The sequence below is a fragment of the Zootoca vivipara genome, chromosome 15 (assembly GCF_965207765.1).
Source record: "Zootoca vivipara chromosome 15, rZooViv2.hap1.1, whole genome shotgun sequence".
NCBI lineage: Eukaryota > Metazoa > Chordata > Lepidosauria > Squamata > Lacertidae > Zootoca > Zootoca vivipara.
Genome location: NC_142598.1, coordinates 40120924 through 40133594, shown reverse-complemented (window position 1 = coordinate 40133594; position 12671 = coordinate 40120924). Strand labels below are relative to the sequence as shown.

The 12671-nt window shown below is 47.6% G+C and overlaps 1 protein-coding gene across 1 annotated transcript in view; it reads right to left on the bottom strand.

Moving 5' to 3' along the window:
* Nucleotides 1-12671, bottom strand: part of DENND4C (DENN domain containing 4C) — an 84967-nt gene that overhangs the window by 14553 nt on the left and 57743 nt on the right. The window contains exons 20-25 of the mRNA XM_035097102.3: nt 12005-12151; nt 8692-8817; nt 6769-6915; nt 5091-6235; nt 2178-2358; nt 229-338 (exon numbers count right to left, since the gene is read on the bottom strand). Coding sequence (XP_034952993.3) covers nt 229-338; nt 2178-2358; nt 5091-6235; nt 6769-6915; nt 8692-8817; nt 12005-12151 — 1856 coding nt within the window. The remainder of the gene's footprint in view (nt 1-228; nt 339-2177; nt 2359-5090; nt 6236-6768; nt 6916-8691; nt 8818-12004; nt 12152-12671) is intronic.

Genomic DNA, 12671 nt, shown 5'->3' with positions numbered 1-12671 from the left:
ATCACTTGAAAAGTGAGCATTCTCAAGTGGAACTTTAAAGAGAAATTGTTGCAGATTTAAAAATAGTTCACTTGATTATTATTATTAATTTAAAAAAAACCTTGAAATGCTTGTTTTCAATCCATTTTACATAATGATAAACAAGATCTGATTCCACTAGGTACTGATAGTATGAAATGTCTCCAACACCCCTCAAAATAAATCGAGCAGAAGATAAACCATTTTTACCTCCATGGCGCAATTTTGGAAGATGCTGGACAAACTGGTGTTGTGGGAAGAACCATGTTCTGACTTTTCCGAATCCAGACCTTTCATACTTCTTGGGATCTGAACTTCACCTGCATAAACAGAATGGGAACATGTTTAAGGCTGAAGGTAAGGCAACAGAGGAAAATGTGAAGACAGCTTGAGAAATGTAGGAACAACCGATTTTGGTATGCTGATAAGCCTAAACAGGTATTTTATATATATAGTGGTACTTCGGTTTTCGAATGTAATCTATTCCAGAAGACCATTCACCTTCTGAAACGTTCAAAAACCGAAGCATGCAATTCCGGAAGCATTTACTTATGGAAAACTCAATACGGAAGCCGCGTGGCATGCTCGACTTCTGAAAAGCGTTTGAAAACCGAAGCAGTTACTTCGGGTTTTCGGTGTTCAAAAACTGAAATGTTCGACTTCCAAGACGTTTGAAAACCAAGGTTTATAGTCTTGATACATTTGTGGTTGTGATATTGATAGGTGTAGAGTTGGACCCAGAGACAAGCGTATCAAAGGGGACTGACAGAAGCAGACAGCTGACTCTGCCTCCTGAGGATCAAGGGCCCCCATTTAATGGGGTGGAGTGCGGGGTGAGGGGCTGCAGGGAAGATCCCTGGAAATCGGTGGGAGCTATGATGGGGGAGACTGGCTTCTCCACCCAACTTGGGGAGGGGATCCTCCCAGCACAGCCCATCCTATAGGGTTGCCAGAGGGGCTGCCAGTGAGGAAAGGAAGTAGGAAAGTCTGCTTTTTCTAGTCCCCTTTGGTGAACTTTTCTCTGGATCCAATCCACTAACTGCAAAGCCGACGTTTCAAATTCGTTATAGACATGCAACACCAGATGGCGCCAGAGAGAGAGAAAAAAAGTATTCTATACAATTTTTAAATAGCGTTTTTTCTTTTCTTTTGTTATAACTATTTAATTTCTGACTTATTTATAGCGTTGTTTCCTCCCAGTGTGTAGATCCACCCTGTGTGAACTCGCACAATGTTGCGTTACTGGTGCCATTCAAACCTGGCAATTTCATTTCATGTTGCCTTTTTCATTTTCAGGGGCTATGAGCCATTTGCATAATATGCAAGACAGCTGCTGATGGATCTCCGACGCAGAAAAGAGGCCCATTTTAGAGCGCCAGATATTGTGGACACCCCCGTAGCAGATATCAGCGACTAACAAGATTGTCTAAGTTACTTATCCAAGTGTTGAATGTGCACACTGGCCATCTATAACTATTAGCACACCGGCAGTAAAACCCTAGCGGTCAAAATGAAACATATGACACCTACAATTTTCTCACAACTAGGTATTTGAAAAAAGAAAAGAAAACATGTTATTGACTAAGCACCTTGTGATCCTTTTTGGACACTGTTCTCTCCCCAGGGAGAAATCAGAAGCAGGATTCAAGCTCATATATAGAATCATAGAATCATAGAGTTGGAAGAGACCACAAGGGCCATCCAATCCAACCCCCTGCCAAGCAGGAAACACCATCAAAGCATTCTTGACATATGCTTGTCAAGCCTCTGCTTAAAGACCGCCAAAGAAGGAGACTCCACCACACTCCTTGGTAGCAAATTCCACTGCCGAACAGCTCTTACTGTCAGGAAGTTCTTCCTAAGGTTTAGGTGGAATCTTCTTTCTTGAAGTTTGAATCCATTGCTCCCTGTCCGCTTCTCTGGAGCAGCAGAAAACAACCTTTCTCCCTCCTCTATATGACATCCTTTGATATATTTGAACATGGCTATCATATCATACCCTCCTGGTCTCCTCAATGCTGAATGCCACAAACACCTAACCCAGGAGTTTTGGCAATGGGGCTCCTCTAACCCTGCAAATTACCTGGCAGCTAGAACTTTCCAGCACCTTGACCCCAAGTGTCAGGCAGCCCATCCTAGCTGCGAGGGGAGGAGAATACCTGCTTGGAAGTGCTGCCTCCCTACATCGCCACTGCTGTTGCTGCTTCCAAGACTGGTCGTGCTCTGGGCAAGTTCACTGGTGGCAAGCCCTGCGATCCCCATTTTGGGCGGCTGATTGACACCTAGAATATGATCTTCAAAGCCAGCAGCAAAGGTGAAGTCAGGTCGGCTGCTTTCTTCCTTCAGATGAAAGGGGAGGGGGGGGGGAGAGAAATGACAGACAAGTTCAATATTCCTTATCAATGACAACCTACGTTGCTTCTCTGACATTCAGTGATCACTCTAGGGGGGAAAAAGCAAGGTAGCGGACTTGTATTTCAAGTGCAACTTGTCTCCTAAATGCCTAGCATTTGCAGTCAACTCATTGCAGACAGAAGACGAAGAACAGCTAGCAGAAGAGGACTGCCGGAAGGAATTTGGAGGCAGAGCTGGGAAACTTAACTTTGCTTGAGGGGGGGGGAAACGGCCATAATATATAGACAGAATATGCAGCCAGGCTCCAATGACCTTCTTTGGTTTTATCTATGGGTTTGAGCACAGCTGGTGGAATTCTGGCCCATCTTCCCCATCCCTCTGTACAGCAGGCTGTTCACAGAAGAAACTGCTTTTGAAATTCCTTGCCATTTCGAAAAGGAGTAGACCTCACAGCGTAAGGGGCTCTTTTTTGAAACCCCATATCCAAAGTTCCCTCCTCTGGGGAAGGTCTAACAGCTGATGTCAGGGGGTAGAACTGCTGCTGCGGAAGCCATCCTGTCCCTCTTATTGGAATGTAATATATAAAAGTAAAAATAATATTGGGAAAGACTGGGTACTAAACACAAATCACCCAGTTACCAGTGGCCCCTTAAAGTATGCTTCACGCAGAGTATGCGCAGTTAGAAGTTGACCTGGCTAAGCAAAACACCACCAAGAGTGTAGGGTATTATCTGCCTTGTGTGAAACCCCTTATTAGCTGTATGCTTGTCAAAGCATACAGATGAAAAATAAACTGTTGGGTTTCTTCAACGGAAAAACAAAACTGACTCTAAAGGCTTTAAACTAAAGATAAATACTTTCTCCCACATCCAAAACCTCCCACAAAAACCTCCCACAAAACTCTCATTAAACTACCCGAGAACTATCAGCAAACAAAGTAATTATACTAAGGTTTAACTAAAGGGATCTCTTAAACTAAGAACAAACAGAGAGTGATCCATAACGAGATGTATCAAACTGCAAGATCTAGCAAAGAGATGCAGAAGGCTTTCTGGCAGAGCCTTATATACAAAAAACAGAGCCCACGCCTGTGAGCAATTAAGAGAAACGCTTGCACCTGTTTCTCTTAAACAGACAGTGTTTACATTAGACCGGCACTAAAGTAATGACTATTCAAAACAAAATCCAACACCTCTGCCCCACTCATGCAAGCCAGAGGGACATCGAGGTTCCACTGTGGACTGGCACAGCCGAAAGGCTGGTTTGCAGAGCAGACATGCAGGGCAACCTCTTCTCTGTACTTGTGCCAGTCAAGGAAGCCACATGAGCTGGAGAGAAGGGGCAACTGATGGGCGGGGAAGCAGCAGCTGCACCCTGGAAGTCAGCTCTTAGGCAGGTGTAAAGGTAAAGGTAAAGGACAGGGGTGGGCAAGGTTTACCTTGCCTGGGCTGGTTCACTGCCGCAGAGCCCCCTCCACGCGCACCTGCAATCTCCGGCGTCTGCACAGATGCAATTTCCAGCGCTGTGAAAGCAAGTCCCCATGCTGCACTGCACCAGTTTAGCGCAGCGCGCGGGGACTCTCCGAGTGGGCGGCTCGTGGGCCGGTAAAACGACCCCCGTGGGTTGCTTGTGGGCCATGGGCCTTAGGTTGCCGACCCCTGGTAAAGGACCTTTGGGTGGTTAAGTCGAGTCAAAGGCAACTATGGGGTTGCGGCACTCGTCTCGCTTTCAGGCTGAGGGAACCGGGGTTTGTCCACAGACAGCTTTCCGGGTCATGTGGCCAGCAGGACTAAACCGCTACTGGCGCACGGAGGACTGTGACGGAAACCAGAGCGCACGGAAATGCCATTTACCTTCCTGCCACAGTAGTACCTATTTATCTAGTTGCGCCGGTATGCTTTCAAATTGCTAGGTTGGCAAGAGCTGGGACAGAGCAACGGGAGCTCACTCCGTCGTGCAGATTCGAACCACTGACCTTCCGATCTGCAAGCCCAAGAGGTTCAGTGGTTTAGACCACAGCGCCACCCGCGTCCCAAGGAGGCCTCAGCAAAGCCCTGACATGCCTCCAGCTCATGAGGAGACCCTCCCCAAAGAGGACATTCTCTTTGGGATTCAGGAGAACTCTCCAGGGTGCTTCCAATATACGTGATTTCACGCTATTACACACGCGGAAGAGCAGAATGTAACCCCCACAAAAATTGGGAGTTGCCTGTAAAGAGCAAGCTATCACGTGGCTCCTAGAAACCGTTAATAAATAAATACATTCAAGATGGGAAGAAGAGTCGCCGCCAGAGAGGAATGGCAAACCAAGCCGATGGACTATGCCGAAATGGCAAAGGTGACTGGAAAGCTCAGGAACCAAGAGGACAAAAGCTTAATAATAAGAAGAAGAAGAATGGGAAAAATTTATAATATATTTAGGAGATCATTGCAGGCAGATGAAAACATCAGCAGGATTTTAACCTCACTTGTAATGTAACAAATGTTTTGGATAATATGGATTGATATAAAATATAGACTTTGGAATAATATAAAGTTTCAAATGTTGACAACAGGACCCATGAAGGGGTTTTTTGTGGGGGCGGGGAGTCTTGAGATTCAGAGGATCTCTATATATGGACACGTATATGGATTTCTATAAAATTATATTTGTAAAACCAAAAAAAGATTTTTTAAAAATAATAATGAAACAGTAAAATAAACAAATTCAAACTTACCTCATCGTCTGAATAGCTATATGCTGAGGACACAGCACCCCACACTTTGCTGGCAACATGAGCCGCTTGTTTCATTCCAGACTTCAGGACGTCCATTTTAGGTCCCGATAAAATGTGGTCCAGCTTCAGACCAGACAGAGTTGTGACGACCGCGCCCAGCGAAGCCTGCGGCGAAGTTTTGCCCAAGCCCGTCAAAGATGTCGACCGTTCTTTTTGGCTACGCGAAAGGGCCAGTTGTTTTGGTCTCCCAGTGAACGTTTTGGACCTGGAGACGGCGGGGCTCTTCCGGCTCGCGCTCGGAACCTGGGCTGGCGGCAGAGCGGAATCGGAGGGCAAGCTCGACCTCCTCTCGAGAGAAGGGCCTAGGAGGGACGGGGAGGCCGCCTCTTGGCCCACGCCGTCCGGCCTGTGGAGCTCCATGCTGGAAGATTTGCTGCCGAGGGGACTTTTCAGGTTCATGTAGCTTTCGATCTCGTCGGCCAGGTTGCGCGCCACGACCGGCGACATCAACTTTTCTTCCTCCTCGGCGGCTTTGGGCTCTGCGGTCTCGGTTGCCAGCAAAGACAAAGGGTCCAGGCCCACCTGAACATCCTCTCGCTCAACAGGCCTGGCCACGCCATAGAAACTATTCCTCTTGTTCGCTGCGTCTTTGGTTTCCGCCTGCGCGGTTTCAAGAGGTTTGGGGCTGGCGTTGTCCGCTTTGGCCGCAGGGTCATCGTGCCCGTTTTCTAGCTGCTCCTGCCCTTCCTCGGGCTCCTCCAGAACAGACTCTGCTTCCCAAATATTTTCGCTCGCACGAGTCCTGGCCGTGTCTGTGTCAAAGAACAGCCCGCCACCTGCGGTGTCAAAGCTGTGGGCTTTGCTTACGTGGGGCGGTGGTGATGTTTTGGTCCCGGATAGAGCCGCCGTAAGAATCTTTGCATCCGCGCCCATCATGATGGCTGCATCGCTGGAATTCAAATCCAGGCTGCTTTTCTTCCGCAACATGCCGGCCCTGCTCTCAGAGCTGAAGCTGCAGCTTCTTTCTGAAAAAAGCTTCTGCTTTTTATTCCCTTTTTCGCTGGTTCTCTTGGGAGAAGTGTTGCTGTCAAACACACAATCCTCAACGGTATCCTGAGCTATGAAAAGAGGACTGGACGCCGTTCCTTTAAACAGACAAAGAGCGTGAGCGTGAATAAAACAATGCATCGGTCCAGGAAATGCAAAATGCATGAAAAGCACAGGAGAATCCCAAAGAGGGACCACCAAAAAACATAAAAGCAAAATAATTTGATGAGCTGACAGGCAAAACTACACGTTCCATTCAATATGCTTTCCCAAGAAATATTAAAGTTGGACACTTTTGAAATAAAAACAGCTGCAGCCCTAAACCTCTCGCTGGGCAAGGCTACTGGAAAGTTCAAAAGGGACTTAAGTGCCAAACTAATCTTTTTAAATGCAGGGCTTAAATCTGTACAAAAGTGGCTAGAGATTTATTTCTCTCCCTCCCCCGCTGCATGAAGTCCCAGGTGTTTGGCGAAGCATCTCAGCGAGAGGAAGGGCCTTCTGCATATACTCACAAGCAGCGCTGGTCTTTATTATTCCTATATACATTCCAGCACCTGACACATCAAAGACATTATCTTGGGCAGGACCAGGCTTTATAGCTACAATAACCAAAGTGTGTTCACTAACTCACCACTGCTGCTTTTCCTGCCAGTGCTGTCAAAAACACAAGAGGGAATCTTGACAATGCTGCATGACGCGTGGACAGATACTTCAACCGGACTGTGTGGTTCTGCATGATGGCGTGGCTTTTCAGCAGACTCACCGGCAACACAAAATTCTTCAAAAGGGAAGGGAGAGAGGGCAAAGAGTTAAATGCTCTGCCAACAAAACAGAAGCTCAAAACCAGTGCATTGCAGCAAAGAGGTATCATTTCTACCAGTTTATAAAATGAATTTTAGGCCAGGCCAATACTTTTCTGGCACTCATATACTTTGTTAAATATTTAAATTTAAACCACTTTGAGGTGCTGAATTTTGTTTTTGTTTTTAACCACCAAGCGGTGCGTAACTTTAGTCAAACAAAACATAGTTTAATTCCATACACTCTCACACACAAAAGGTAACATTTTAAGGGGGGGGCAAGGGAATAGTGTCTGCGAATGAAATTGCTGACAGCACCCTAAAACAGCCCAAAGACTTCCCTGAAAAGGCAAGTTTTTGGCTGCACACTAAAAAGGCCAGCAATGAGGAGGAGATGCAAGATCTCTTTGGAGAGGGTGTTCCACAATTTATAACATGTACAGTAGTGCCTCGCTAGACGAAATTAATTCGTTCCAGGACTCAATTAGTCCTACGAAAATTTTGTCTAGCGAGGCACCGTTTCCCATAGGAATGCATTAAAAGTCAATTAATGCGTTCCTATGGGCTCCGGGGGGAACTGGTGGCGGCAGCGGTGCTTGTTCTCTTGGCTCGGGGAAGGCAGGCAGGCGCTTCCCCGAGCCAAGAGAGCAAGCGCCGCTGCTGCCAACGACAGAGCCGGATCTTTCCTGCGCTTACCCCACATCCCGCCTGTCACAGAGCGGGGATCGTAGTGGACTTGAGAAGGCGCCTGGCTTTTTCAGCGAAGGCAAGCAGGGGACACCTACCTAGCCCGCCCCCTTGCCTTCGCCAAGAAAGCGCCGCCTTGGCGAAGGTAAGCGGGCGGACACCTAGTTCCTCCTCCGCTAGTTCCTCTTTGTGTTCCGCTGGTCTCTACCAGCGGAACACAAAGGGGAACCAGCTGCAGCATGGAAAGAAGGCAAAGGGAGATCAGCTGAGAGGCGGTGACAGCTGTCAGCGCCTCTCAGCTGAGCTTCCTTTGCCTTCTTCCCTTGCTACAGCTGGTTCCCCTTTCGCTAGATGAATGCTCTAATTTTCTGATCAGAGGTTTTTATGGCCACGCTTCGCAAGACGAAGCGGTGGCCATAGAAAATCTCGCCATATAGCAAGGCAACCTCTGATCAGAAAATCCTTTCGTTAAGCGGAATTTTCGTCTAGCAGGGCATTCGTCTAGCGAGGCACCACTGTACTTGCTAAGCACCCTCACTCTCAGTACTTCAGATAGCAGACAGATTCTTGGTAGTCGCTTAGTCAGGAGTCAGGACTAGCACCCCTGGGCACCGACCTCAGCCCACATTCCAGCAGGGGACCCACTGCCAGCCCAGCCCCCCAGATCCAGCCCCTGCTGCTTCCTCTTGTTGTTGCTGCTACCTGTTTCCCCATCCCCTCCAGGTGAACAAGCAGTGGCAAGAGTGAGAACCTTTCTGCCCTGAGACTCCCAGCTCTTGATGCAAGAGGGTCTCCGACAGCTAGGTTGCACAGAGAGCGTCAACAATGGGGGGGGGGGGTCAAATCAGCCAAACTTCTCCTGGCTATTAAAAAGCACAGCCTAGCAAATTCTAGCTGTGTTTTATTAATTGTTTGTTTCTCCAACCTTTTTATTCTGAAAGATTAAGGTGGAGGGCTGCAAGCATACTGAACGTGTGCTTTCCCTAGCAAGATCAAAAACTACACAAGGTCCGTTGGCTTTACTTAATGAAGCACCACTGAAACGAATAAAATGGTCAACGCCGTACCTCCAATTAAGTCATCACCTTTGGTAACAAGCGCTTTTTCTACAAGCGTATCTGTTGTATGGAGACTATCTGCATCCTCCTTTACAAGCTCATCTTTAGAACCATAGCCCTGGTCGGACTGAGCACCTGCAGGGAGGAAAAATGCAACACACCTTCTAGCAAATCATTTCCCAATCGGCAAGCCCACATTTGATGTTTTACATTATTGGGGGAGAGGGGGGGGACTCTTGGTGCCTAGCACACAAAAATTACCCTCACATAATATTTGGAGTGCGAAGGGGAAAGAGCAGCAGAGGAGACAGAATGAAAAGGTTTGTTTGAGGTCTGATCTGCAGAGCGAATTTTCAGCAGGACATTATTGAAGCTGACAAATGGTAACTCTCCCCAGAGGAATAAGGACCATTATAAGGCAAAAAGGACCCCTGGACGGCCAAGTCCTGTCCAAGGCAACTATGGGGTGCAGTGCTCATCTCGCTTTCAGGCTGAGGGAGCCAGCGTTTGTCCGCACAAGGCTTTACCGGGTCATGTGGCCAGCAGGACTAAACCACTTCTGGTGCAACGGGACACCGTGACGGAAACCAGAGGGCACAGAAATGCCGTTTACCTTCCCTATTTACTTGCACTGGTGTGCTTTCAAACTGCTAGGTTGGCAGGAGCCGGGACAGAGCAACGGGCGCTCACTCCGTACTGCAGATTTGAACCGCCGACCTTCCGATCGGCAAGCCCAAGAGGCTCAGTGGTTTAGCCCACAGTGCCACCCGCGTCCATTATAAGAGAACAAGGGAGATAAGATGTTCATGGTGAGTTTTGGCACCTTTTTCTAGAAAACAGCACTGGCCACATACCCCACAATAATATGCATTAGCCTGCTCTTCTCTGGGATAGAAGCTAGTTATCCCACTGCTGTTAGCTACTTGCCCATTACACATATACAGGGCCACAATCCTACTGAATTAACCGGTCAGACCTCTGCTGTGCCTCTGGGGTCTAGGCCTCCCGCAGCACAGCAACCTCCAGCTTCTCATTTGTGCTGCTGATCTTCCTTTGAGGGTCAGCAGAATGAGGGATCTCGGCGGCTGCCAATCCCAGCAGCTACCCAATGGCCACAGAGCCTAAGAAAACCCAGTATCTCTCTGCAATAGCCCCCTCGTTAAGTCCATTAGATACACGGAGGTGGTCAGAAGCAGAAATGCATGCAACATGGACTTGTGCCAAGTACGTTCTGCAGTACATCTCCTTACAGGATAGCTTGCTTAACGGCAAACGGGATCTGCATTTTTGCTTATTGGCAAGGGGGCTTCCTGGCACTGTGGCCAAGCTGCAGTTAACCGATTAATGGAAAGTGCCCAACTTTGTTCTTAAAAGTAAGTAAAGGTAAAGGGGCCCCTGACCATCAGGTCCAGTCGTGTCCGACTCTGGGGTTGCGACGCTCATCTCACTCTATAGGCCGAGGGAGCCAGCGTTTGTCCGCAGACAGCTTCCAGGTCATGTGGCCAGCATGACAAAGCTGCTTCTGGCGAACCAGAGCAGTGCACGGAAATGCCGTTTACCTTCCCGCCGGAGCGTTCCCTATTTATCTACTTGCACTTTGATGTGCTTTCGAACTGCTAGGTGGGCAGGAGCTGGGACCGAGCAACGGGAGCTCACCCCTTTGCAGGGATTCGAACCGCCGACCTTCTGATCAGCAAGCCCTAGACTCTGTGGTTTAACCCACAGTGCTACCTGGGTCCCAAGTAAGTATGCTGCACCAACTGGTCATTGTTTACAATATCAGGTTATGGGAAAAAAACACCCCTCTACCTACTCCTTGTGCACACGAAGAGACAAAAAGAACCCCATTAATAAATGGGAAAATTTACCTGGAGTGGTTAACATTCAAGGGCAGAATTAGTGCACATTTGCCTCCAAGGCTTCGCGCCATGCAAGTCTGCACCCCACACCAAGGACAAATGCGGCACCAAGGGACAGCACAGAGCAAGAAGCAGATTGAGAGAGATCAGAGAGAAGGAATGTTTAGTCGTCTACAAGGCAAAAACAGCCAGGCCATCTACACAGGAAAGAGAGACTCAAAACGCTTTAAAAAGGAAAGATGTCAGAAAGTTTAGTCCAGAAAGTGAGAGAAGAGGGAAAACATGGACAGGTTATGAGGAAGATCTGTGTGTGGCAATGCCTTCACAGTTTTGTCTTTATTTAAAATGCACAACGTATATCATTTGAAAGGCTGAAGGAGGGGGAAGAAAACATTTAAGGAGTATTCATAAAAAATACACTACACAGAGCTAAGCAAAAACCAAACAAAACCCTAAATGCACATTTGTATCTGGCCACCAAATGTTGGTTACGATCTATAATGTTTCTACCTGATGCAAGTTATTGCTGCTTTGGCCGAAACACTATATTCCATATTGAGTACACAGCTGCTTCTGAGCAATTTCCCCTTTTCCCTCCCCAAAACGTAAGCCAAGTTCAAATATACATTTTTATATACACAATGCTTTTCCTGCCAATGGGTTGTTTGCCAATTCGTAATTTGAACAGCATGCTCTATTCCTATCAACAGATTACATGTCTGTACAAGAATTTGCCTTATCCGCTGGCTTCTGAAGACCAAATTTCTCTAGGGTGGGCAAATTCAAGTTCCAAGCTGACACAGAGCTACATTTCCTTATTATTAATCAACAGCACTCTGTGTCATGTCTCTCTCCCCCCCCCCAGTCTTTCCCATTAATATTGTCCCCAGTTATTCCTTCTTTAGGACCCACATCATGAGATGCGGGAGAACGGACAGTGAGATCATAGAATCATAGAGTTGGAAGAGACCACAAGAGCCATCCAGTCCAACCCCCTGCCAAGCAGGAAACACCATCAAAGCATTCTTGGCATATGCCTGTCAAGCCTCTGCTTAAAGACCTCCAAAGAAGATATGCGCTCAGACTGTGATTGATACATGCCATTTGCTTCCTGATGATGACCCCATGAACTGTGTCCTGGTGGATTCTGCTGTTTTAACTCTCAAAATGTCACAGTACACAATTTCTTGCAAACGGAGAGAACGACGCAAGGGAAATTCAAGTCAGCAATGTATTAGGACAGTGGTTCCCAGTGAGCTAAGGACTGCAGACCCCGTTTTCCAAAAGCCAAAAGTAGGACCCCCACTTTGGAAAATGTGGATGGTAGTTTTTGTTATGTGGATGGTGCCGCGGACCCCGCTGGTTGGGTCGCACGGACCCCTCTGGGGTCCACAGACCACCAATTGGGAACCCCTGAACCGGGAGGAGGGTGTGCAGTTAGTGAAACCCAACGTATCTAGTACCTGTGCTAGAGTGATTAGCAATGGAATCAAGCCTGACTAAGTCTCTGACGAAGAAGGTGTGCTCCCCACTGTTAGCATCATTAGAACTAGTCACACTATCATGGCTCACCGTGTCCCCATCACTTCCAGCCGTGAGCATCTGAGGAGCTGAAGACAGGAACAACAGTGAAATACAAGATACAAGAGACGTGAATATTTGGAAAAAGAGAAAAGACAGCATCTGGCTGCATTCAGAGAAAGCGCTAGACCATCAAGAATAACTCTCGCCTCCTCCCCAACTCCATCCCTCCAGTGCAGCAGCAGAGAGATCGGAAGCTTACGTTTCACCTTCATATTTGCTTTCTTTTAGCATGCATTTAATTGCAGTGGAACCTCGGTTCTCGAACGTCTCTGTTGACGGACGTTTTGGAACCCGAATGGCGAAAGCCCGCAAGTAACTGCTTCGGTTTGGCAACGATTCTCGGAAGCCGAGCATGCTATGCAGCTTCTGCTTAGAGTTCCCCTATTGAATTGAGGCTTCCGCTTTCGGTTTTCAAGCTTTTGGGAAGTCGAACGGTCTTCCGGAGTGGATTACGTTTGAAAACAGAGGTTCCATTGTACTTTTATGAATTGCTCGCCCATAAAACGCGCTTGAGCTATTTCACAAACGCAAGAACAAACACAATTA